Source organism: Rhinoderma darwinii, chromosome 3, assembly GCF_050947455.1.
Source record: "Rhinoderma darwinii isolate aRhiDar2 chromosome 3, aRhiDar2.hap1, whole genome shotgun sequence".
Taxonomy (NCBI): Eukaryota; Metazoa; Chordata; class Amphibia; order Anura; family Rhinodermatidae; genus Rhinoderma; species Rhinoderma darwinii.
Window position 1 is genome coordinate 257,682,118 of NC_134689.1, and position 24,544 is coordinate 257,706,661.

A 24,544-nucleotide genomic window follows, 5' to 3' on the forward strand; every position below is an offset into this window, starting at 1 on the left:
AGTACACGTATTTGGTATCGCCGCCCCCGTAACGACCAAAACTATAATATCACACCACGTTGTTTTCCCCCCCACGCATGGTGAACACCATAAAAAACAAAACAATTCCAGAATCGCAGTTTTTTGGTCACCACCCCTCCCAAAACAGAATAAAAAGTGATCAAAATGTCGCATGTACCCCAAAATTGTACCAATAAAAACGACAAAACTTCCCGCAAAAAATAAGCCCTCCCCCATAGCTTTATTTACGGAAAAATAAAAAAATGTATGACTCAGAATATGTCGATTCAAAAAACAAATGATTTAAAAAAAAAAAAAAAAAAAGGTGTTTTTTTTGTGCAAACGCTGTAAAATATAAAAACCTATATACATATAGTATCGCCGTAATCGTATCGACCCAAAGAATAAAGTGAATTAGTAATTTATAGCGCATGGTGAATGGTGTAAAAAAAAAAAAAAGAAAAAAAAGAATAAAACACATTGTCAGAATTGCTTGTTTTTGGTCACCTCGCTTGCCAAAAAAATGGAATAAAAAGTGATCAAAAAAAAAAATCGCATGTACACCAAAATTGCACCAATGAAAAGTACAGATTGTCCCGCAACAAATAAGCCCTCACACAGCTTGGGTGAAGAAAAAATAAAAAAGTTCTAGCTCTCAGAATATGGCGATGCAAAATGTGCAGAGCGTTCCAAAAGCGGATAAGATTGGGCACCATTTAGGAGTGTGACACCGGGCACACATCTGCAGATTTTTATTTACGGCATTATCATACCCTCTTATTATACCTTAGTGTACTCCGCACAGCTTACATATGCCTCCACATTATAAACTGAAATACCAGCAAAACGCCAAACAGAACAACTAACAAGCTAAATCTGCATATCAGTGGAAAATTGCAATTTTCACCATCCGCTGAGCGTTCATTTCCAATAAATAAAAAAAAAACCCTGGGGGGTCAAAATGCTTACTACACCCCTTAAAAAAAATGCCTTGAGAGGTGCAGTTTCCAAAATAGTGGTCACTAGTTGGGGGTTTGTTTTACTATTTGACCCCAGAGCCCTGCCATTGTGGGCCAATGCTGCGAAAATCACAAAAATAAGCCATGAGGGTGTAGTTTCCAAAATGGGGTCACATCCCAGTGGGGTTTCTACTGTACTCTGGTACCTCAGGGGCTCTGCAAATGCGACATGGAGCCCGTACACCAATCCAGCAAAATCTGCGCTCTAAAAGCCAAATGGCGCTCCTTCTATTTTGTGTTCTGCCATGTGCAAACAGCAGTTTAGGGCCACACATGGCGTATTGCCGTACTCGGGAGAAATCGAGTAACAATTTGTGTGGTGTTTTTTCTCCTATTACCTCGTGAAAATAAACACCTTGGGAGCTAAATCTACATATTTTTGGGCAAAAACTTAATTTTTCATTTCACTGCCTAATTCTAATAAAATTTATGACACACCGGTGGGATCAAAATGCTTACTACACCCCTAGATTAATGCCCTGAGTGGTGTAGTTTCCTAAATGGAGTCACTTTTCAGGGGTTTTTACTGTACTGGTACCTCAGGGGCTCTGCAAAAGAGACATGGCGCCTAAAAACCAATCAAGCAAATCTACATGCCAAATAGCGCGCCTGCCATGCTAAACCCTGCCGTGTGTACTCAAACAGAAGTTTATGACCACATATGTGGTATTGCCGTACTCTGAAGAAATTGCTTTACAAATGTTGGGTTGCTTTTCTTCTTTATTCCTTGTAAAAATTTGAAAATTCTATGTTTTTTCGGAAAAAAGTAGATTTTCATCCTCACAGACGAATTCCAATAAATTCAGCAAAAAACCTGTGGGGTAAAAATGCTAACTATACACCCCTCAAGGAATTTTTGTAGGGTAGTTTCCAAAATGTGGTCACTTTTGGGGGGTTTCTACTGTTTTGGGCCCTCCAGTGCGTTGTAAATGCGACATGGCACTGAAAGCCATTCAAGCAAAATCTGTGCTCCAACATCCAAATGGCGCTCCTTCCCTTCTGAGCCCTGCTGTGGGTCTAAACATCAGTTTATTACCACATATGGAGTATTGCCGTAATCGGCAGAAATTGCTTTTCAAATATCGGGATGCTTTTTCTCTTTTATTCTTTGTACAAATTAGAAAAATTCTATGTTTTTTCAGAATATTTTTAATTTTTATTTTTACAGACTAATTCAAATAAATTTAGCAAAAAACTATGGGGTCAAAATGCTAACTATAGCCCTAGCTACATTCCTTGAGGTGTGTTGTTTCAAAATGGGGTCACTTTTGGGGGTTTCCACTGTTTTGGCACCACAAGACCTCTTCAAACCTGACATGGTGCCTAAAATATATAAAAAAAAATAAAAAGGAGACCCCAAAATCGACTTTGCTTCTGTATCCTGTGCTTCAATCTATTAGCACACTAGGGTCACATGTGGGATATTTCTAAAAACTGCAGAATCTGGGCAATAAATATTGAGTTGCATTTCTCTGGTAAAACTTTGTGTTACAGAAAAAATGTATTACAAATGAATTTCAGCAAAAAAAAATGAAATTTGTATATTTCACCTCTACTTTGCTTTCATTTCTGTGAAATGCCTGAAGGGTTAAAACACTTTCTGAATGCCGTTTTGAATACTTTGAGGGGTGCAGTTTTTAAAATGGGGTGTTTAAGGTTTTCAAATACATGGGCCCCTCAAAGCCACTTCAGAACTGAACTGGTCCCTGAAAAAAAAGCCTTTTGAAATTTTCTTGAAAATGTGAGAAATTGCTGCTAAAGTTCTAAGTCTTGTAACGTCCTAGAAAAATAAAAGAATGTTCAAAAAAACTATACAAACACAAAGTAGACATATGGGAAATGTTTACCAGTAAATATTTTTGGGTGGTATTACTGTTTTACAAGAAGATATATTTACATTTTGAAAAATCATAATTTTTGCAATTTTCTCAAAATTTTGGTGTTTTTCACAAATAAATACTGAACTTATCGACCAATGTTTTTCACTAACAAAGTACAATATGTCATGAGAAAATCTCGGAATCGCTTGGATAGGTATAAGCATTCCCACATAAAGTGAACCATGTCAGATTTGAAAAAAAATGGGACTGGTCCTGAAGGCCAAAATGAGACTGGTCCTGAAGGCCAAAATGAGCTTGGTCCTGAAGGGGTTAAAAGTAAGATTTATTTTGCCGCAAAATGTTTCTGCTACATGCGGATTGGGTTAGGAAAAACGTGGTGCGGAATCCGAGCCACAAATCCACTGCAATTCTGCAACATCAGAGGGTTTATTCACATGGTGCAGTCAAAAACTCGAATCCATAACTGCAAATCCCTAAACCTAACCTAATGCGTACAACTATTTATTTATGGAGACATCCAAAAAAGAGAACGTGAAGCAGAACTCAAATAAAGTGAATTTATTCATCCAACATGGAACCACAACGTTTCACCTCCTCTATGAAAATGCCTTCATAGAAAATGTCTTCATAGAGGAGGTGAAACGTTGTGGTTCCATGTTGGATGAATAAATTCACTTTATTTGAGTGCTGCTTCACGGTCTCTTTTTTGGATGCCTAACACATAAGGAGAGGTCACTCCTTTATTTTTGAAGCTTTGCACCAGCCTAGTCAGGCATTTGTTCACAGTGCTGCTCCAATCCTCTGCTTTTTTCTATTTATGGAGACAGTTATCAGTGATAATCGTATTGATAATCTTTATAATGAAGACGTCTAACTAGTATGACTAGAGAAGCGTTCAGAGGATTTTACTCTAAAGATCGTTTACAGACGGAATAAGGATAGTGTAAAATGTATAAACTTCATTGGCGTTTGTGTGTGGGATGCGTGGGTCGTGGAGTAAATAAATGAGAGCGGTGTTTAGAAGAGCAACTGCCCATCTTGAATAAAGACTATCCTATATGTTCCCATCGGAGAGCAAATATCACAGATCCCACTCCTCTACCTGTTTGCAATGAACACGGCCCCCGTGTGCACCCCTCTGCTTCTTCACACAGATATAGGAGATGAGATACGTCCTTGACCAGGAAAGGGTTAAAAAAAAACACGTAAAAAACATTTTTGGGTGGCTTTTGTGTGACTAAAAACACGAGTAACCAGGGGATGTGCTGCCGACAAAATGCAAATGTACGGGGAGGAACGATTGTATTAATTAATGGGGTCAACTAACGCTGATCAACTTTCTATATTGTCGATTGGTGCTCGTAAATCGGGCAGAATATCTGCCCATGTAAAGGGACACTAAGCTCTGTATGCAACTCTTCTGCCACTCCTTGGTCTCTGGAGGAGGGTGCTCTACCCATCACTTCCTGGAGTTGTTCGGCCACTTTCTCATGGCAGGTTTTTTAATTAGTATTTTGTATCAGTATTTGTAAGTCAAAACCAGGATTGGGTCCAAAATACAGAAACAGGTACAATTCTCGCCATTAGATTGAGTTCACACGAGGCGGATACGCTGAGTAAAGTTACGCTGCGTATCTGCCTCGGTGGCCGCACAGAATTCCGGGAGAAAAACTGCACCAATCTGTGGTGCATTTTTTCACCCGGAATGTCCACTGCAAAAAACTGCGGCAAGCAGGCCGTCCTCCTGGGGTGGCGTTTCATCCCAGGAGATCGCTACAGCCTGTGATTGGCTGCAGCAGTCACATGGCATGAAACATCATCTCAGGAGGTTGGCCTGGAGGAAGAAAAACAGACTTCTGGGTAAGCATAAGAGTCTTTTTTTTGTGAGTTACTTTTTTTTTTACTGCTATTTGTTGCGGGTTTTACCTCCACATTGAATTTAAAGGTGAAAAACCCACAACAAATAAGCAGCGTTTACGCAAAAACAATTGACATGCTGCGGAATAAAATTCAGCACCGGATGTCATTTTCTGAGCGTTTTTTCCGCTCAGTACACAGCAGGTTTGTTCTCTCTCATCCCCTTTGCTGCTACTGTAGAACGCTGTGGATTTTCTGCAACTTATTCCGTTGGGAAAAATCCCCAGTATTTACGCAACATGTGAAATGACTGTGTTCACACGAAGTTTTTTGCAGGAGGAAAATTCTGCCTCAAAATTCCGTTTGGGATTTTGAGGCAGATTTTGACCTTCCTGCACGGCCCCGTTTTCCGCTCGCGCCCATTGAGTGCTATGGGCAAAAAACTCGGCGAAATACTCTCTCTGCCTCCCATTGATGTCAATGGGCGGTCAGAGGCGTAACTGTGCGAAGATAGGGCATGTCCATTCTTTCTCCCGCTTACGGGAGAAAACCGCCTCCGCCTCCCATTGAAATCAATGGGAGGCATTTTCGGCCGGTTTTTGCGGAGCGGTTTCCGCGCCAAAAAACTCGTGAAAATACTGATTATTTTTCAGCTTTCAAACACTGACCAAAACACTGCCACGTGAAAATGACCTAAGGGTGGGTTCAGTCAAACATGGCAGATTTGCCGCTAATTAACGTAAAAAAAATCCTGAATTTGCTTCAGATTTCCCACCCACAGATCTCACCTTTTGCACTACATCACAACAGAATCGACATGCTGCGTAGTTTAAAGATCTGAACTGCGTGCTAATTTTTGCTACATGTGGATGGGGTTTTGAAAAACCCAATTCACATGAATTTTACTGTAAATTGTCACTTATTTCCAGTGCGGAATATGCACTGAAAATCTATGGCTAGTCCAGACTTCGGGGATGTGTTATATGGGGATTTTGACAAAGATTTCCCCCATGCGTTGAGAAGGGTGAAAATCTGTGGTTTTCAGCAACATTTAAAAATCTGCAGCGTGATCATACTTTGTTTTATGAAAAACTCATTCACATCTATTGTACCGTAAACAGATTCCACACCACAAACCAATGGCAATTCTGCAATGTCTGAACTTATCCTAAGACCAATCGTAGCAGTAACAATAGCGTAGTCAATTACGCTATTGTTTCAGCGAGAAAGAACGTAAACCTTACGGAACAGAAGCAAACCGAAACCAATTATAATGGAAGCTTTACCTTTAAAATCAATAGTAATGCAAACGGAAGCTATGGTTTCTGTTTGTCTTTACTTTCATCGGTTCCTCTGACGGAAAGGTCTAACGTAACCCATGAACAAAAGGCAGACGCTGATGTGAACAGGCCCCTACAAGTGAAACATTTTTCCAACAGGAATCACCTGTAAAAACTAAGTGGCCAATGACCGCATTGCAAAACAGTGATTTGCGGTAAAACGTACAATTTTTGGTAAAACGTACTCTATTTTGCCATGTGGCACACTAACACAAAATGTGAACCCTGCCCAATAGTCTAAGCCATTTCTCAGTCGATTAACTCCCACTCATTGCAGCAGCCATAAAGCGCACACACGCCCCATAGCATTATCTAAACAGACAATAAGGCTGGGTTCACACATCGTAGACAAAACGTATGTTTGTCGAATTTTACGATTTTGCGCAGATGAATGGAACGGATTTTCAGTCGCAGAAATTTCTGCAACAAAATCTGCTGCGTGTGAATTCACCCTAAGGGAAATGCTTGCAGTGTATATGACCCAGAATATGCCGGAAAATCCTGCTGTATAATTGCATCAAACTGTGTGCGTATATTCAGCCGGATCTTCCGCTGCGGCCCCTAAAAAATAAAAAACGCATAATACTTACCTTTTCAGGCAATGCAATAGCAATGCGTACCTGCTCTTAGCGGTTGCTCTGTGTCCAAATTATGAACTTAGATGTGATCGGTAACCGCTCGATCCTGCAGGACCCGCTGACACTGAACCCATCAGTCCCGCTGACCTGACGGATTCAGCTCTTAGCTCAGCTCCCCTGCAGGGACCATGTAATATCTTGACCTGTCGGGTACGCTAATCACTGATCCCCTTTCTGAATGCCCTCATGCTATTGGCTGGCAGCATATGACCTCATAAGCTGCCAATAAAAGACTAACAGAAGCAGTACTGGCATACCATGCCAGTGCTGCAGAGCCTTACGTCAGGCAGCCACAGGAGGAAGTGGGAGGAGACAGCATTGTTGCATCCTGTACACGGTCTCCTCCCTCCTCACTGAATGGATGGAACGGCGGCCAGCGTCAGCGCAGGGGAGAAACACTGGTAAATGAGACTCCATTTTATTTACAGGTGGCGGTGCGGAGCTTCATCCTGTAGCTCAGCTTTATGGTGCCAGTATAAAATCGATTAAGTCTAAAAAAAAAGAATTGTCACAGTCCTCCAGGGGGAACGAATTCGATTAAACGCCCAGGCCTAGCTTAAAGGGTCACATTTGATGAAACGTCATCACAGGGGGCAACCGGAAGAGCAGGGACACATTGCTATGGCAGCGCCGCAAGAGGTAAGTATAGGCTTGAGTTTTTTTTGTTGTTTTTTTTAACCCTCGGAATTTGCTGCAAATATACAACGTAATCGCAACAAACACACAGCGAATTTGCAGCATAAATGGACATGCTCAGATTTAGGGTAAGTTCACATAGGGTGGATATGCGTAAAAGTTACACAGCGTAACTGCCCTGGTGCCTGCAGGAAATTCCGTCCGAAAAAAAGCATCATATTGTGGTGCAGTTTTTCATCCGGAATGTACGCTGCGGAAATCCTGCAATGAAAAAAAGATTAACACTTGTTATGGCAACACGTCCCTCCTGCAGCCCTGGGATGAGGTTTCATCCCATGTGACCGCTGCAGCCTGTGATTGGCTGCAGCGGTCACATGGGATAAAACATCATCCGAGCAGGCCGGCGTGGACAAAGAAGCACAGAATTACGGGTAAGTATAAGATTTTATTTTCTTGAGTTGCAATTTTTGCAACGGAATCGCAGCTTTCCGCCACAAAATCGCAACATCTGTTACTTGTTGCGGATTTTACCTCCCCATTGAATTTAACAGGGAAAACCCACAACAACAAAAAACAGGGATTTTTGTGTATTACTTACGCAGTGTGTGGATAAGATTTGTTCAGATCTCAGCCACTCTGCTGCTACTATATTATGCTGCGGATTTTCCACAATTAAATATCCTGCAGAAACCCGCAGTATTTACGCTACGTGTGAACCCGGCCTTATAATCCGCACTGCAGGTCAATTTATGCACATTTTCTATATGTAATATTTCTGCAGCGTGTGGAGGAGATGTTAAAATCTCATTCATTCCGGATGGAAAATCTGTAGGGTATACGCTATGGGTATGTTCACACAGGGTGGATATGCTGCGTAGAAGGACATCAAAGGGAATTAGTCCAAAAAAAACACACCCCCAAATTATTAAAAATACTTACCGTATGCCATGGCGACGCGTCTCTCTGATGTCCTGCAGCCCAGCCTCCTGGGATGACGCTTCATCCCATGTGACCGCTATGAAACGTCAGCCCTAGAGGCCGGGCTAGAGGCAGAAGCAGAGAGTTCTGTGTATGTTCATTTTTTATTCTGAGCTGCGATTTTTGCAGCGGAATTTCAGCTTTTATCGCCGCAAAAATAGCAACATCTGCTATTTGTTGCAGGTTTTACCTCCCCTGCATGCAATGGGGAAAACGTGCAAAACAGCGATTCTGCACCATAAATTGACATTCTGCGGTTTTAAATTTTTTTTTAAAAAATAAATAAAAAATAAAAAAAACGCACCGCATGCCAATATATGAACGTTTTTTTCAGCGGGTCTTTTATGCAGCGTGTGGATGAGATGTGTTCAAATCTCATCCATTCTGCTTCTACTGTAATACACTGCGGTTTTTCCGAAATTAAGTCAGTTGCGGAAAATCTGCAGTATTTACGTAACGTGTGAATCCGGCCTACTTGTGAACATGCCCTAAAGGAAGAAAGAGTGACACCACCATGGAAGATTTTTTTTTTTAGAAAAAAAACAAAAACAAAACGTAAACACATTTAGACTGGGTTTTCATGTGGCAGTCAAAATTTGACCTAAATCAAAATCACGATTAATTGAACATGTAACCTCAATTCCATTTCATGAAAGATTTAGGCCACATCCCTTTTTGTATGCCACACCTTTGAATATATATCCCCTGAGCCTGCTGTATACTACTCTATATAATATGCCCCCACAGCTGCCCCCGCGCAGTACAACGCCCCCACACAGTGCAATGCCCCACAGCTGCCCCCTCGCAGTACAATGCCCCCTCGCAGTACAATGCTCGACAGCTGCCCCCACGCAGTACAATGCTCGACAGCTGCTCCCACGCAGTACAATGCTCGACAGCTGCTCCCACGCAGTACAATGCCCCACTGTTGCCACCATGCAGTATATTGCCCCACAGCTGCCACCACGCAGTATATCGCCCCACAGCTGCCCTCACACCGCCTAACCCCATTCTGCCTGTCTGACTGTGCAGAGCAGTTCATGTCTCCGCGCACACAGGGACAAGGCAGTGATGACATTGCGCCTCTCTGTGCCAAGCCATGAGCAGCTTGGTACAGACAGGTGCGAGGCAGTGATGTCATTGCGCCTATACGTGCTGACCCGTGCGCGGCCAGCATTACATAGTGAATGGCTAAGGGCCCCCTGCTCTACCATTGGATTCAACTATATCTTCGTCCGGAGGACGCAGATACAATTAAAACTTGAAAAAAAACGAAATGCGTAAGATGACTTTTTTTTTTCCAATTAATTGCCCAGTCAATTAATTGGCCATTGCATACCGATTGACAGTGATGAGCTCCTCCTGTGTCGGCCGCAATAGTATAAATTCTCAGCGTTATCCGTATATAGATACCCTGTACATTAAATAGAGCAGCATGTTCACTATATACATTGAACAGATGCTCAACATCAATTGACATTATAAATATTAGAAAAAAAAAAAATCTGCGGTGTCCAACGCCAGTAAAGGTGTCCATAACAATGCAAGTTTTTGGGAGTCTTTCCACATTAGCGTAGGGGTTTCAGTCAGGTTCACAGCAACAAAAAAACAACTAATTTTTACTGTGACGTGAGAACCCAGCCTTATATATATAAAAAAAAAATATATATAATAAAAAAATAAAAAACATCCCATAACGTAGGCATGCACAAAACAATAGCCTAAATGAGCATAGAAAATAAACCAGACTTCAGAAAACACATACAACACTTTCAAAACCAAAGTTCGTTGCAGTGAAAAGGCGCAGAAAACCAAAAACAGCTTCTGGGAAATGCATGAGGCAAGCCTGGTAATTTATAGAATTTGATGAACTAAAACAAAAGAAACGGATGCTAGAACTGAATTGTACTTGGTTAGAAGTAATAAAGGCACAAGCGGTCCGGAAACTTTGGGAAGTAAAATATGGACACACCTGCAGCTTTTCCTGCCTTACATTCAGAACGCAGATGGCGTCACAGCTGCAGGGGTATGCAGGTACCAATGACTGTTTTCAACCAGTCGGTGGCACATTCTCTCCGACAGCATGGCACTGCTGCAAACCCGGAGGAATGGTTTATTACATTAGATCAGAAGCGCACTAGTGCCACCGAACATCTGTTATCAGAATTAAGTGCTGGAACGCAGGGACATTTACAGCTTATAGTAGGTCATGTAAAAAAGGGGCAGAAGAGCGGAGTACAATATTACCTGGCTCCTCAGAACAAACGCAGTAAATGGTTAACCCATACCGCAGCACATCAGACAGGGCTGTGCGGTGAATAAAGGGAAAGGCGCTATTTAAAGCGTATCTCCTGTTTCTTGTACTGCTGAGCGGTCTAGCAGTAAAACGCAGTAGTTACATAAACATTTATTGGGGGATGCGGGGACATCCACACATGAAATATGACAGAAATGGCCGCAGTCTGTAGATATAGGGGCAGACACACAGCTCACATCTATAGGTGCTTTAGGCAAGTTGTACACAACCCGTTACGGCATCATTCAGTTGGGAATAGAATTGGCATGATCCCTCAATATCCGGGGAGGGTAGGGAACATTATGTATGGTCATTGGCAGCCCACACACGGCTTCTGTACTCAGGAATTTCTCCGATAAAACATTTTAAAAACAAAACTACATCAATTTGGTATTGACGTAATCGTATCGCCCCGCAGATTTAACTTTACATGTTGTTTTTACCATATGGTGAACGCCGGAAAAGTCCTAAAACAGTGGAGTCGCCGCCGTTTTTTTCATATTCCACAAAAAACAAGCCCTCACAGAGCTATGTCCAGGGGAAATACACTAGAAATCTTGTACTAGATCAGACCTGCCCTCAGCTCTAGAGAACGCTATAAATATTAGATAATCGTGGGCAGATCCCGCACTTCTCCAATAATGGAATATATACAGCCCGACTGTCCACCAACAACTGCTGGCAAGGATCAGGGTATGTTGGATATTAACACGCCTGATCATTGTCCCCGCTGCACATGAGCAGCTCCAGAGGTGTCCCAGTCTCCCGACAGCAATAAAACATGCATGGCAAATCCAAGAAGAGATTCAGGGACAAAGCTGGAGTCCCAACAAGCGTTCAGCCCACAGATATCTCATCTAATGTGTGTGACTGGCTTCACTGCAAGTCCCAGGAAAGTGAATGTATAAGCCGTAGGCTAAACTACACAATATAGAACAAAATAAAAAATAGAAAAAAGGTGAACAGATTTGAAACTATTTTATGGTCCTGTATTTGATTAAATACCAAAATGTTCCTCCAGTTATATATACAGATACTACGCAGGACTGACTTCCAATAGTCTGCGCTGCATGGCACTCGTAACACAGGGCATGGGCTCCGGCTCCTGTATGCAGTACGGGAGGCTCGCTCTGGGGCTCCTATTGCTTGTCCAATTGGACACCCACATAAATTACTGAGGATGTTCAAAAATAACAGCGAATTGCACATTTTTTTTTTATTATAGCATATACAACTGTGGATATGAAGTTATAAAATCCACCACTGCCGTGTTGTCTGCAATGTTTACAATGCAAGGTCCAGATTACAGGTGACACTGCGGCAATGTGATGGATAGCTCTGGTGACGAGAGTACTGCAGGTTAGGTGCAGTGGTAAACCAGCAGAACAGCTCGATACACACACCGCAGCAATAGGTAGGAGATCCCTGAAGCCATTCACAGGCAGAGACCTATCGCCTGAATATCAGAAATAAAGTAAACAAACTGCAGAATTGGAAGACAATGAGTGGTTTTCATATGCCAGTCTTATATAAAGATCGCTGGAGTGAGATAATAAATAAAACTTCATAGACGCCCGCCTCTTAATAAATCTGGCCGTCTTAAAAGTCAAATCTACCCCAGCTAGGAATAGATTTGCGCTATAATTTACACCAGGTTCTGGCGTAAATTATGGGTAAATGTGCTGGGCCCACCCTCTAAGCCTCATCCATTTTTATTTTAAAGCGCCGTGAGTGACGGAACCTGTGACTAATGTGTTGTTTGCGACATTTTCAACCCTTTAAATTAGTAAAGGGTTTGTTAGGCTGTTTTTTGCCTTGACATGGTTTGTGGCCCCCAGCCCATCACCAGAGGAGCCACTCACAACTAATCAATATCAGGGATTTGACCAGCACAAGATTTTAAAGGGATTCTCAACCTTTTAACATAGTGTTCTTTTAAAGTCCAAAACAAAATATATTTCTAATAGTAATTGAATCTGATACAGCGCTTCAAATCCAATGCATGGACAGAAGATAATAAAATGCTGCGTCCCTTCACCTGCCACTAATGAATGTATGCAGTAAGGCTGTGTTCACACGTAGTAGTCATAAAGCTTCTTTTTTTTTTTTTTGCCACGATGTGTAAACGCAGTCTAAGCTTCCCTTACCCGTGGATGCAGGTGACTTGGAGCTCTGCATCAGAATAATGGTGCTATGCTCACTATAAAGAAAAAATATATTAACTAAATGAATAAAAAATTATGACTTACACAAAAAACACAACAATGCGGTCAACCACCGCGGTCAATCCCATTTTTGTTGCAGTCTCTGTAATACTTTGCCTCAATAGAGGTGAGATGTTAGATCGTAATTAGCAGAATATCTTACAAATGTGATTTACATAAAATATACATTGTGCAGGGAACACGTGATTTATTTCTTTTTTTAATCCATTGGGTGGATTTCCAGAGTTACCTAACTGCTTGAGCATCATCTCCCCTCACCTCCTTGTATTTGCGGGCAGGGCCCTCTCCCTCTCTGTTCCAGTCTGTCACTCAGTAAGTACATTTTTATTGTAATTGCTTGTTTTTATAGTCTGTTCATATATTACGTATTTAAACCCCTCCATGGTTTATATGTAAAGCACCCTAGAAAATAAATAATGATAGGAGCATTTTCCTAGAGATTGCTTTCCTATAGACAACTGAGAAAGTTACAGAAATAGGCCTCATTCACATGGCCTGCGACTGCGGGAAGGGCCGGCCGCCCGCAGCCTGCATTTGCGACCCGTTCTCCCATACAAAGTATGGGAGCACGGCCCGTAAAACGCAAAAGATAGATCATGTTCTATCTTTTGCGGTACATTTCTACGGCACGGACACCTATCTGTAGCGATACAGAAAGGTGTCCGTGGCCAATACAACTGAACCGGTCTGCAATTAGGGAGATTTTTTTACGGTCGTGTGCATGAGGCCATACCCTGCATATATTTTCTTCCTGGTTTTTGTGGTGTGTCTTTCTAAGGCCTCATGCACACAGCAAAGCCATGAGCAAAGAGGCTGTATGGAGGCACACAGAGTAATGCAATGCTTCTAGAGAAAAATAGTTCCGTAATAAGGCATCCAATGAAGCATACCCCAATTCACATGGAAACTGACACAACAAAAAAAAAACTCCGTAGACCAGGGGGAGCTGTACTATGGCTACAGCTACATACAACTCAGAGGCTGTAAGGAATTGTAACATGCTAGTGTGCACGAGCCCTTAAAGGCATGGTGTCGCCCCAAAAACATGTTTTTTTTTTAAAATTTAAACATTTAGTGTGTGGGTGATAAAACATTGTTCAAATTTTTTTTATTTTTTTCGCGAGTCAGGAAATATTATAAATTTTTTCAAATTTATAATACTACCCATTTTTGGTCACTAGATGGAGCTGTTTGGAGCTAGTTCCCAAAATTGCAGCATTGCAACATTGGGTTAAAAGCTATCGCTCTAGTGAGCGCTCAGCATCCCCCCCCTCCTTTATCCTGGCTAGTGCCGGGATAAACGAGGGGTTTGAAAGGTTTAACCTCCTACACTGTGTGTCGCCATTTTTTGAGGTAACCCACAGTGTAGTAGGTTTACATGCAGTAGTAAACACACACAAACACTAACATACATTGAAATCGCTTACCTGCTCCTGCCGCCGCGGCCCGTCCGCTCCCTTTGCTGCCGCTGTTCCATGTGCACTTGGAAGCCGCGACCGGAAGTAGTAATATTACTGTCCGGCCGCGACTTCCGGTCCACAGGAAAATGGCGCCGGACGGCGCCAATTTCGAATAGGACTGTGTGGGAGCGGCGCATGCGCAGTTCCCACACAGACGCCGTACACGGCAGTCAATGGGACGGGAGCCGTTCGCAGTCCCTATGGGACTGTGGCTGCCGTATTCCATGTCTGTGTGTGTCGTTAATCGACACACACAGAAATGGAACAAAAAATGGCAGCCCCCATAGGGAAGAAAAAGTGTGAAAAAAAGAAACAGTAAAACACAAACACACAAATGAAAATAAACGTTTATATTAAGGCACTAACATCTTTAACATATAAATAAAATATTTGTGATGACACTGTTCCTTTAAAGGGAACTGGTCACCAGGTTTATGCTGCCCTATCTGAAGGCAGGATCAAGTAGTGCCAGAGACCCTGATTCCAATGCGGTTTTACTTGTCAGCGATTAGTAGTTTTTGTAAAAATCACTCATATGCAGCCCGTATTCATGAGCTGTGGCTAGCCCCGCCCACCTGCCACTGATTGTCAGGGAAAAAGCTGGCAGTGGGGTATGGCCGGGGCTAGCTGTAGACTCTATTGAGTCCTCGATATTCATGAGCTGTGTTTAGCCCCACCCACCACTGATTGACAGCTTTCTCCCTATGCACAGTATGGGGAGAAAGCTGTCAAACAGTTGCAGGTGGGCGGGGCTAGCCAATCTCGGACAAGTAAAACAGCATTGGAATCAGGGTCTCTGGCACTACTTGATGCTGCCCTCACATAAGGAAGCATAAACCTGGTGACAAGTTCCCTTTAAAATGTTAGCCGATGTACATAATTAAAGCTTCGAAAAAACACGTTTAACCTACCATCCTCTGTCTCCTGCCACACGATGCCTTCCAAATTAACACTAGTGCCCGGCTCACAAGGTCCAAGACATTCAGGCTCAGTAGCAAGAGCCACATCACTGGTGTTGACACCCACAGATCTTGTTCGCACCATGATCTGCTCACATGGAGACGATATGTCATTGCTGACCATCGGGACAAGCAGATGCAGAGGTAGCCCAGAAGACGCACATACTGTGGATTCCATCTAGAGGAAAAAGGTACAAAAAACAAATGTCAGTTCTATGGCAGGGTCACAAAACAAACTGGTGAACTTAGCAGCAAAAATGAATCTAGTCCCAAATTGCATATTTATAGAAAAACTGTAATCGTAAAATCAATAAATGAATAACTATAATAATAAGCTACAAGGACAGCAGTGACGATAGAGCTTTAAAAGTAGAGTTTCCAGATGTTTAAATGCAGAGCAGAGGTGGAACCCACACCTATCAGGCATTTAATGCATGCCCTGTGGATGGGAATATACTATTAAATATCAAAAAGTTAAATCACATAAAATAAATGACTCACTACCAATACCAGTACTACCAATACTTCATACCAGAAATGTAAATTTTTCATTCTTCACAAAGAAAAAGAAACAACCCCTACAGACCTTGTTCACACAGTGCAGTTTTCTTTAAAAAAAAGGAGGCAGAGTAGAAGTCCATCCTTTATTCTTTTCTTAAAATCTTTAGATATGTTCTACCTAATAGGGGGATGTAGCTTTCATGTTGGTGTACTAAAATCTGTGAAAAATCCCATTCTTTTAACCCAGAAGGAAGCATGGCAGGAAAGCGCCCTGAATCAACCATATGGACGGAATTACCCACATTTTCTACCTTCTATGTAACGGCAATTCCATCATCTCCAGTGTAAAGAAGCTCTTAGGAAGCGGAGGAAGTTTCAACATCTGCACACACACAGAGAGCAGCTTGAGTGGTGCTTAATATCTGGCTGGGATTTCCTAGCAGCTGCTTTATTCAGTGTTTGAGGACAGAGCTGTTTATATGGCTGCTGCAGAGGTCAGGCAGACTATTGGGAAAATGACAGTACGGACACATATCATTTAGGGACAATATGGAAGACACTATTTATAGTGATTATGCCCTGAATAATATGATCTTACGTGACAAATATTTACAAGATTACTCCCTAAGTAAATCCGATTTCCATTTTCTTACATCTTTGTTTACCTACAATGAATAGATTCACCAAGTGATTCTTTTTTTTGCTAAATCTATTATGCCTCTCTATTGGAGCAGTAGAACAGGTTCATCCAATAATCACTCAGTATATAAGTGAAGTAGATGAATGATAAACAAGAACATTAAAGTCCCAAGTATAAAATAAAATATTGGTCTCCATTGAAAACTTTTTTTTTTTTTTTTTTTTAACTTTTCAAAATAAGCTGTAATGTGTGCACATAAAGAATGAGGCTCTATTCACAGGACAAGGTTTCCCGGCCGTGTGAAGGCCGTCCAAAAAACGTCCGTCACACGGCTGCAGTAGGAACAATAGACCCCAAATGGGGCTATTCACACGGCTGATTTTTTGATGTCCAGGTAAGCTGGGCCGTCAAAAAATGGTACATGCCCTATTTTCGGCCATTCTCTCAGTTGCACGGCTTCCATGGAAGTCTATAGGGCTGTGTAAAGCACGGCTGTCACTCGGATGTGATCCGAGTGACGGCCGAGCTTTCTGACGCCCGCTCCCTTCCCCTCCTCACAGTGCAAAGCGCATGTGTGGAGGGGGAGGGTATTTTTGTTGCTCCTTCTGGGAGCGGAACCCTCAATCCCCGGCCACAGCGTTGCCGAAGCTGTGGCCGTAGATTCCGCTCCAGGAGAAGTCCTTAAAGAGGCTCTGTCACCAGATTTTGCAACCCCTATCTGCTATTGCAGCAGATCGGCGCTGCAATGTAGATTACAGTAACGTTTTTATTTTTTAAAAACGAGCATTTTTGGCCAAGTTATGACCATTTTTGTATTTATGCAAATGAGGCTTGCAAAAGTCCAAGTGGGTGTGTTTAAAAGTAAAAGTCCAAGTGGGCGTGTATTATGTGCGTACATCGGGGCGTTTTTACTACTTTTACTAGCTGGGCGCTGTGACGAGAAGTATCATCAACTTCTCTTCACAACGCCCAGCTTCTGGCAGTGCAGACACAGCCGTGTTCTCGAGAGATCACGCTGTGACGTCACTCACAGGTCCTGCATCGTGTCAGACGAGCGAGGACACATCGGCACCAGAGGCTACAGTTGATTCTGCAGCAGCATCAGCGTTTGCAGGTAAGTAGCTACATCGACTTACCTGCTAACGCCGATGCTGCTGCAGAATCAACTGAAGCCTCTGGTGCCGATGTGTCCTCGCTCGTCTGACACGATGCAGGACCTGTGAGTGACGTCACAGCGTGATCTCTCGAGAACACAGCTGTGTCTGCACTGCCAGAAGCTGGGCGTTGTGAAGAGAAGTGGATGATACTTCTCATCAGAACGCCCAGCTAGTAAAAGTAGTAAAAACGCCCCGATGTACGCACATAATACACGCCCACTTGGACTTTTACTTTTAAACACGCCCACTTGGACTTTTGCAAGCCTCATTTGCATAACTACAAAAAATGGTCATAACTTGGCCAAAAATGCTCGTTTTTTACAAATAAAAACGTTACTGTAATCTACATTGCAGCGCCTATCTGCTGCAATAGCAGATAGGGGTTGCAAAATCTGGTGACAGAGCCTCTTTAACTTCACTGTCTATATATGGACAGTCACGTCAGGGACCTCTCCTGGCGCGGTCCCCTACTCCTGAAACGTAATCCCCGACACTATGGCCGGTGTTTCCGCTCCAGGAGAAGTCCCTGACTTCACTGTCCATATATGGACACAGTGACGTCAGGGACTTGTGAAGCGGTGATTCCGATCCAGGAGAAGTCCCTGACTTCATTCTCCATATACGTACATTGAAGTTAGAACCATCCCCTACAGTAGCGCTATCTACAGGAAGGTAGGGGGTGCCATGTAAAAGGGTGCTTTGCGGCACTACCTACAGGGGGGCCGTGCAGCACTACCTACAGGGGGGCCATGCGGCACTACCTACATTACGTTTCTTATATTCTCTTCTACTATTGATTTATGCAGAGTTTGTTAAAAGTTAGTGACCATTTAAGGTCTCTCTGTGGAACCATATAAATGAGATGTTGATAAAGATGTACTGCTTAATATAGACTGAACAAACAAGATGTATTGCTATGTGATATTTACCAGAGCGTCTCTCTCTTAGGCCTCATGCACACTTCCAACACCGTTTTCACAGCCGTTTTTCACGGATCCGTGCGTCCGTGATTGGAACCGTGTGCTTCCCGTGTGTACTCCGTGTACACTTCCGTGTTTCAGTTTCCGAGAGGAAACAAACACGTTCACACTATGTACATGATATTGTGAGTGCCGCACATGCTATTCCCTGTCCAGCGGTACTCACTGTCCAGGGTGCTGAAACAGTTACTGCCGATCAGTGCAGCCCTTTAACTCTTTCAGCACCCTGGACAGAGACTACCGCCGGACAGGGAATAGCATGTGCGGCACTCACAATATAGATTAATGGTTCATTAAGAAAAACCTGCAACAAAAAAAAAAAAAAAGTTACTACTTACCCAGAACTCCCTGCTTGCCTGCTTCTTCCTCAAGTCCAGCCTCCTGAGATGACGTTTCAGACCATGTGACCGCTGCAGCCAATCATAGGCTGTAGCGGTCACATGGACTGCCGCGTCATCCAGGGAGGTCGGATTGGATGTCAGAAGAGGGACGCGTCACCAAGACAACGCCCGGGGTACGTATGAACTTATTTTTCTTAATATCGCTGCGTTCCAGCACTGATCAGCAGCCTCTTCTCTCCATCAGTGCTGACAGAGAGAAGGGGCTGCCGATTAGTGTAGTGTATCTGTCCGGATATGTACCTCTGCCCGCCCAGCTGTTGCTAGGCAACGGCTCCATCACACACGGACGGCACACGGATGCCTTCCGTGTGCCTTCAGTTTTTTTGACGGCCCCATTGACTTGCATGGGCCTCACGGTCACGGAATCTCGGACCAAAGTAGGACATGCTCTACTTTTGTCGGAACTGAGCAACGGGGCCGTCAAAAAAACTGAAGTGTGCATGGCCCCATTGAAATGAATGGGTCAAGGTGCTAGCCGTCTGAAAAACAGCTAGCACCCTGAAGAAAAAAAGACTCAAGTGGGCATGAAGCGTTAGGTTGCATGTACACGATGATGCGTATTATGTGCGGACATGCCACGCGGTTTTGATATGGATTTCCCACATCAAATTCCGCAACGTGTGCATGTAGATTAGGCAGAATTTGATGCGGAAAGGGGTGGCCTTAAAGGGTTTTCACATCCGAGACATTTTTGGTACATTGATAATGGACACAAGAGATAAGTATACTGGTAAGTTCACAACAGTCGTATTTGCTGTAAATCGAACTTTGATTCCGCAGGGAATTTCGGCCAAAAGTCTGCACCAAATCGTATTTGATTTGGTCAAGATTTTCGGGCGGATTTGCTGCTGCGTAGAGCAGAGGGGAGAATAAAAAACAACCCTCGTCTCCACTGGCGCTAAAGTAGCGACATGTTCCTGCTCCTATTGGCTGGTCTCTGCTAAGCCGGCCTCCTGGGATTAAGTTTGGTATGGTATGGTTTGTCCCATGTGACCAGACAGCCAGCTGCACAGAGACTGGTCTGATGAGCAGAAACGGATCACTATGCGAGCGCCAGGGAAGGAGAGTATGATTTTCCTTTTCTCATTTTAAAGTGGAAAAAGGGTTTGATTTTTTTTTCTAGTTGTGATTTTTTCTGCGAAAATGCTACTATTCCGCAGCAAAAAAAAAAAAAACACGAAAAAAACCAAAAACATTTGCCATTTATTGCGGATTTTCACTTCCCTATTACAACAAATCTACAGCATAAATTGATTCTCCGGATTTAAAAATATGCATCACAGGTCAATTTCTACACAGAAATTGTTTTGCAGCGTTCAGGGAAGATTTGTTAAACGTCATCCACTTTGCTGCTACTCTAGTACGCTAGGGATTTTCCAGACGCTAAATCTGCAGCAACTACTCTACATGTGAACATAGCCTAAGTGTTTTCCTTTATGGATACCACATAAAAATAATTTAAATGTAGCCTAAGATCCAGTTTACACAGTGCAGATTTTTAGATGTCACAGTTGCTATTGAACGTGGCATCTAAGGCTTAAACGGCCGTTACACCTTAAACCCGCCGCTACATGCGTCCAGTGTTTGGCTCAAAAACTGCATCTAAAACGACATGGTTGAATCCAGAATTATACGAACATATAGGATCTATTGCGGTAAAAAAAAGCAATCAATTTAAAAAAAATGTCCTTAAAGAGGCTCTGTCACCAGATTTTGCAACCCCCATCTGCTATTGCAGCAGATCTGCGCTGCAATGGAGATAAGAGGAACGTTTTTGTTTTTTTTAAAACGAGCATTTTTGGCCAAGTTATGACCATTTTTATATTTATGTAAATGAGGCTTTCTAAAGTACAACTGGGCGTGTTTAAAGTAAAAGTCCAACTGGGCGTGTATTATGTGCGTACATCGGGGCATGTTTTTACTTCTTTTACTAGCTGGGCGTTGTGTATAGAAGTATCATCCACTTCTCTCCACAACGCCCAGCTTCTGGCAGTGCACAGACACAGCGTGTTCTCGAGAGATCACGCTGTGACGTCACTCACTTCCTGCCCCAGGTCCTGCATCGTGTCGGACGAGCGAGGACACATCGGCACCAGGCGACAGAGGCTACATCGACTTACCTGCAAACGCCGATGCTGCTGCAGAATCAACTGTAGCCTCTGGTGCCGATGTGTCCTCGCTCGTCCGACACGATGCAGGACCTGGGGCAGGAAGTGAGTGACGTCACAGCGTGATCTCTCGAGAACACGGCTGTGTCTGCACTGCCAGAAGCTGGGCGTTCTGAAGAGAAGTGGATGATACTTCTATACACAACGCCCAGCTAGTAAAAGAAGTAAAAACGCCCCCGATGTACGCACATAATACACGCCCAGTTGGACATAACTTTAAACACGCCCACTTGTACTTTAGAAAGCCTCATTTACATAAATATAAAAATGGTCATAACTTGGCCAAAAATGCTCGTTTTTAAAAAAAATAAAAACGTTACTGTAATCTACATTGCAGCGCCTATCTGCTGCAATAGCAGATAGGGGTTGCATAATCTGGTGACAGAGCCTCTTTAATCACGGTAAAAGCGCGTTCGGTTTACAAATGCATTTTTTCGATGCAGTTCTAATCGCACCTCAATCGCAACTAGTGAATGGATCCTTAGGCCTTATTCACACCAGCGTATTTCACGTCCGTGTTACGCGCGTTAAAACAACGGATGTCACACGGACCTATGCAATTCAATGGGCCATTTCAGACATTGTGTTTTACACACAGCGTGTGTCCGCTGCATGAAACTCACTGCATGTCCTATTGTGCGTGTTTTGCGCATCACGCACCCATTGAAGTCAATGGGTGCGTGCAAGTCAGACAGCACAACGACGTCATACGTGTGCTGTGCGTGATTCACGAAACAGTTGCTAAAGAAATAATAAGAAAAACACCTCCTTCAGTTCATTTGGCGGACGTAAAATGCGCGTGACATATGCGCGTAAAAAACGCAGACTCGCACCGTACACGGATGTCACACAGAACTGCAACGCATGAAAAACGCAACATTTTTTACGCGCGCAAAATGGACACGTTCGTGTGAATAAGGCCTTAAAGGGGTTTTCCAGTCCCTAAAAATTGATGGCCTATCCCCAGGATAGGGCATCAATAGCTGATGGGTCAGGGACCGTCTTCTGCCCTTCATTTCTACTTGCTTATTGTGAATCGTCGACACAGATGTAGCGGCGATTTCACAGTATTGCAGCCTCCTCCCATTAAAGTGATAGGCCATCAATTTTTAGGGACTGGAAAATCCCTTTGACCAACAGCTATCTTGCGGAGCTCCACCATAAACATGCCTGTTCTGGTCTGCCACACAGCCATGTGATCTCTATGGAGGCAGAAGGAATAAGTGGAGCTGCTAATGTGGGGGAAACTCGATCGGATCTTACGTCTATAGCCTGTTTACATATTCAGCAGATCTATCCAATTAAACGTTACTGCATAATTGGACAAAAAGAAAAGAAACCTCTCAAATTGAAAAGCGCCGTCCAGTCCAAATTTATTTCTATGGACGCATTATTTCAGATAAATATTCAGATTTTATTGACAAAATAAAACACTTCAGACTTCAGGCAGTAAAAATAAGGAACAGATAAGGGCCGGTTCACATCAGCGTTCGGGTTCCGATCATCGGTTCCTTTCAACCTTCCCATCAGAGGAACTGATGAACAGAAAGCCGATCTGAAACTATAGATTACGTTTGCGTTACCATTGATTTCAATGGTAATGCTTCCGTTTTTAGTTTTTTTTCACAGAAACAATAGCATAGTCGACTACGCTATTGTTTCCGTGAAAAAAATGGAAGCTTTACGCAACGTAAACAGACTGAAACATTACCATTGAAATCAATGGTAACGCAAACAGAAGTTAGTTTCCTTTTACCGGTTCCTCTGAAGGAAAGGTTGAACGGAACCAATAAACAGAACCCGAACGCTGATGTGAACAGGCCCTACGTCAAGCAGCAAAGAGATTGTCTTTAACCCCTTCCCGACATTTGACGTAAATGTACGTCATGGAAAGCATTGACTTCCCGCAAAACGCCGTACATTTACGTCAAATGTTTGGCACCGGCTCAGAAGCTGAGTCGGTGCCATCATCGTCGGATCTCAGCTGTATCTTACAGCTGACATCCGACTGTAACGGCGAGGACCGAAATTAGCTTCGATCCCCGCCATTAACCCCTTAAGTGCAGCGCTCAAACGCGATCGCTGCACTTAAGGTGTTTGCAGCTCATCGGAGCCCCAGCAATGAAATTGCCGGGGTTCCGGTGGCTGCAATGGCAACCGGAGGCCTAATACTGGCCTCCCGGTCTGCCTAGCACCGAAGCCGGTCAAGATCCGCCCGGCGGCGGAGCCTGATCGGCTTCCGTAGCTGCCGGCAAGATGGCGCCGGGTCAGGAGCTGATCCGGCGTCATCAGCGGTGGAAGTCAGCTGTACTGTACAGCTGACATCCACCTGTAACGGCAGGAACCGGAGCTAGCTCCGATCCCTGCCATTAACCCCTTCGATGCAGCAATCGAAAGCGATTGCTGCATCGTAGCGGTTACTAGCAGATCGCCAGCCCTGAGAGGCAATCGGGACTGGCGACTGCTGTTATGGCAACAGGAGACACAATGGTCTCCTGCTCTGCCATTACGGAAGCCGATTTAGGCCCCGCCGGGAGGCGAAGCCTAATCGGCTTGCTGTCAGTGAATGACTGACAGATCTAATACATTGCACTACATAGGTAGTGCAATGTATTAGAAAAAAAAATATCTGACCGTTGGACCTTCAAGTCCCCTAGTGGGACTTGAAGAAAAGTGTAAAAAAAAAGTATAAAAAAGTGTAAAAAAAAGTGAAAAAAGTAAGTTTGAAAACAATAAAAGTTTCAAGTAATCAAATAAAACACAATCCCCCTTTTACTCTTATCAAGTCCTTTATTATTGAAAAATAATAATAAACCATATGTATTTGGTATCGCCACGACCGTAACGACCGGAGGTATCAAAATATTATATTATTTATTGCACGCGGTGAACAGCGTAAAAAAAAACGTTAAAAACTTTACCAGAGTTTCTGTTTTTTGGTCACTTTGCCCTACATATATTAGAATAAAAAGGTGATCAAAAAGTCGCACGTATCCAAAAATGGTACCTATAAAAACTATAGCTCGTCCCGCAAAAAACAAGCCCTCATACACCTCCGTCGACAAAAAAATTAAAAAGTTATGGTTCTCACAACTTGGCGACAGAAAAAAATAAATACATTCTTTTTACAAAAGTAATTTTATTGTGCAAAAAGTTGTAAAACATAAAAAAGTGCTATAAATTAGGTATCGCCAGAATCGTACTGACCCGCAGAATAAAGTTAACATGTAATTTATAACGCATGGTGAACGCTGTATAAAAAAAACGAAAAAAGCTGTGCCAGAATTGCGTTTTTTTGTTTACCTGGCATCCCAAAAAATAGGATAAAAGGTGATCAAAAAGTCACATGTACCCCAAAATTGTACCAATAATAACTACAGCTCGTCTCGCAACAAACTAGCCCTCATACCGCTACGTCTATGAAAAATAAAATTAGTTATGGCTCCAA

General features: G+C 43.1%; 1 protein-coding gene across 6 annotated transcripts in view; it reads right to left on the reverse strand.

Moving 5' to 3' along the window:
* Positions 1 to 24,544, reverse strand: part of ZNF609 (zinc finger protein 609) — a 99,509-nt gene that overhangs the window by 21,299 nt on the left and 53,666 nt on the right. For all 6 annotated transcript variants that reach the window (XM_075857826.1, XM_075857828.1, XM_075857827.1 and 3 more), the window contains one exon: positions 15,202 to 15,427. In XM_075857826.1, the coding sequence (XP_075713941.1) occupies positions 15,202 to 15,427 (226 nt within the window). The remainder of the gene's footprint in view (positions 1 to 15,201; positions 15,428 to 24,544) is intronic.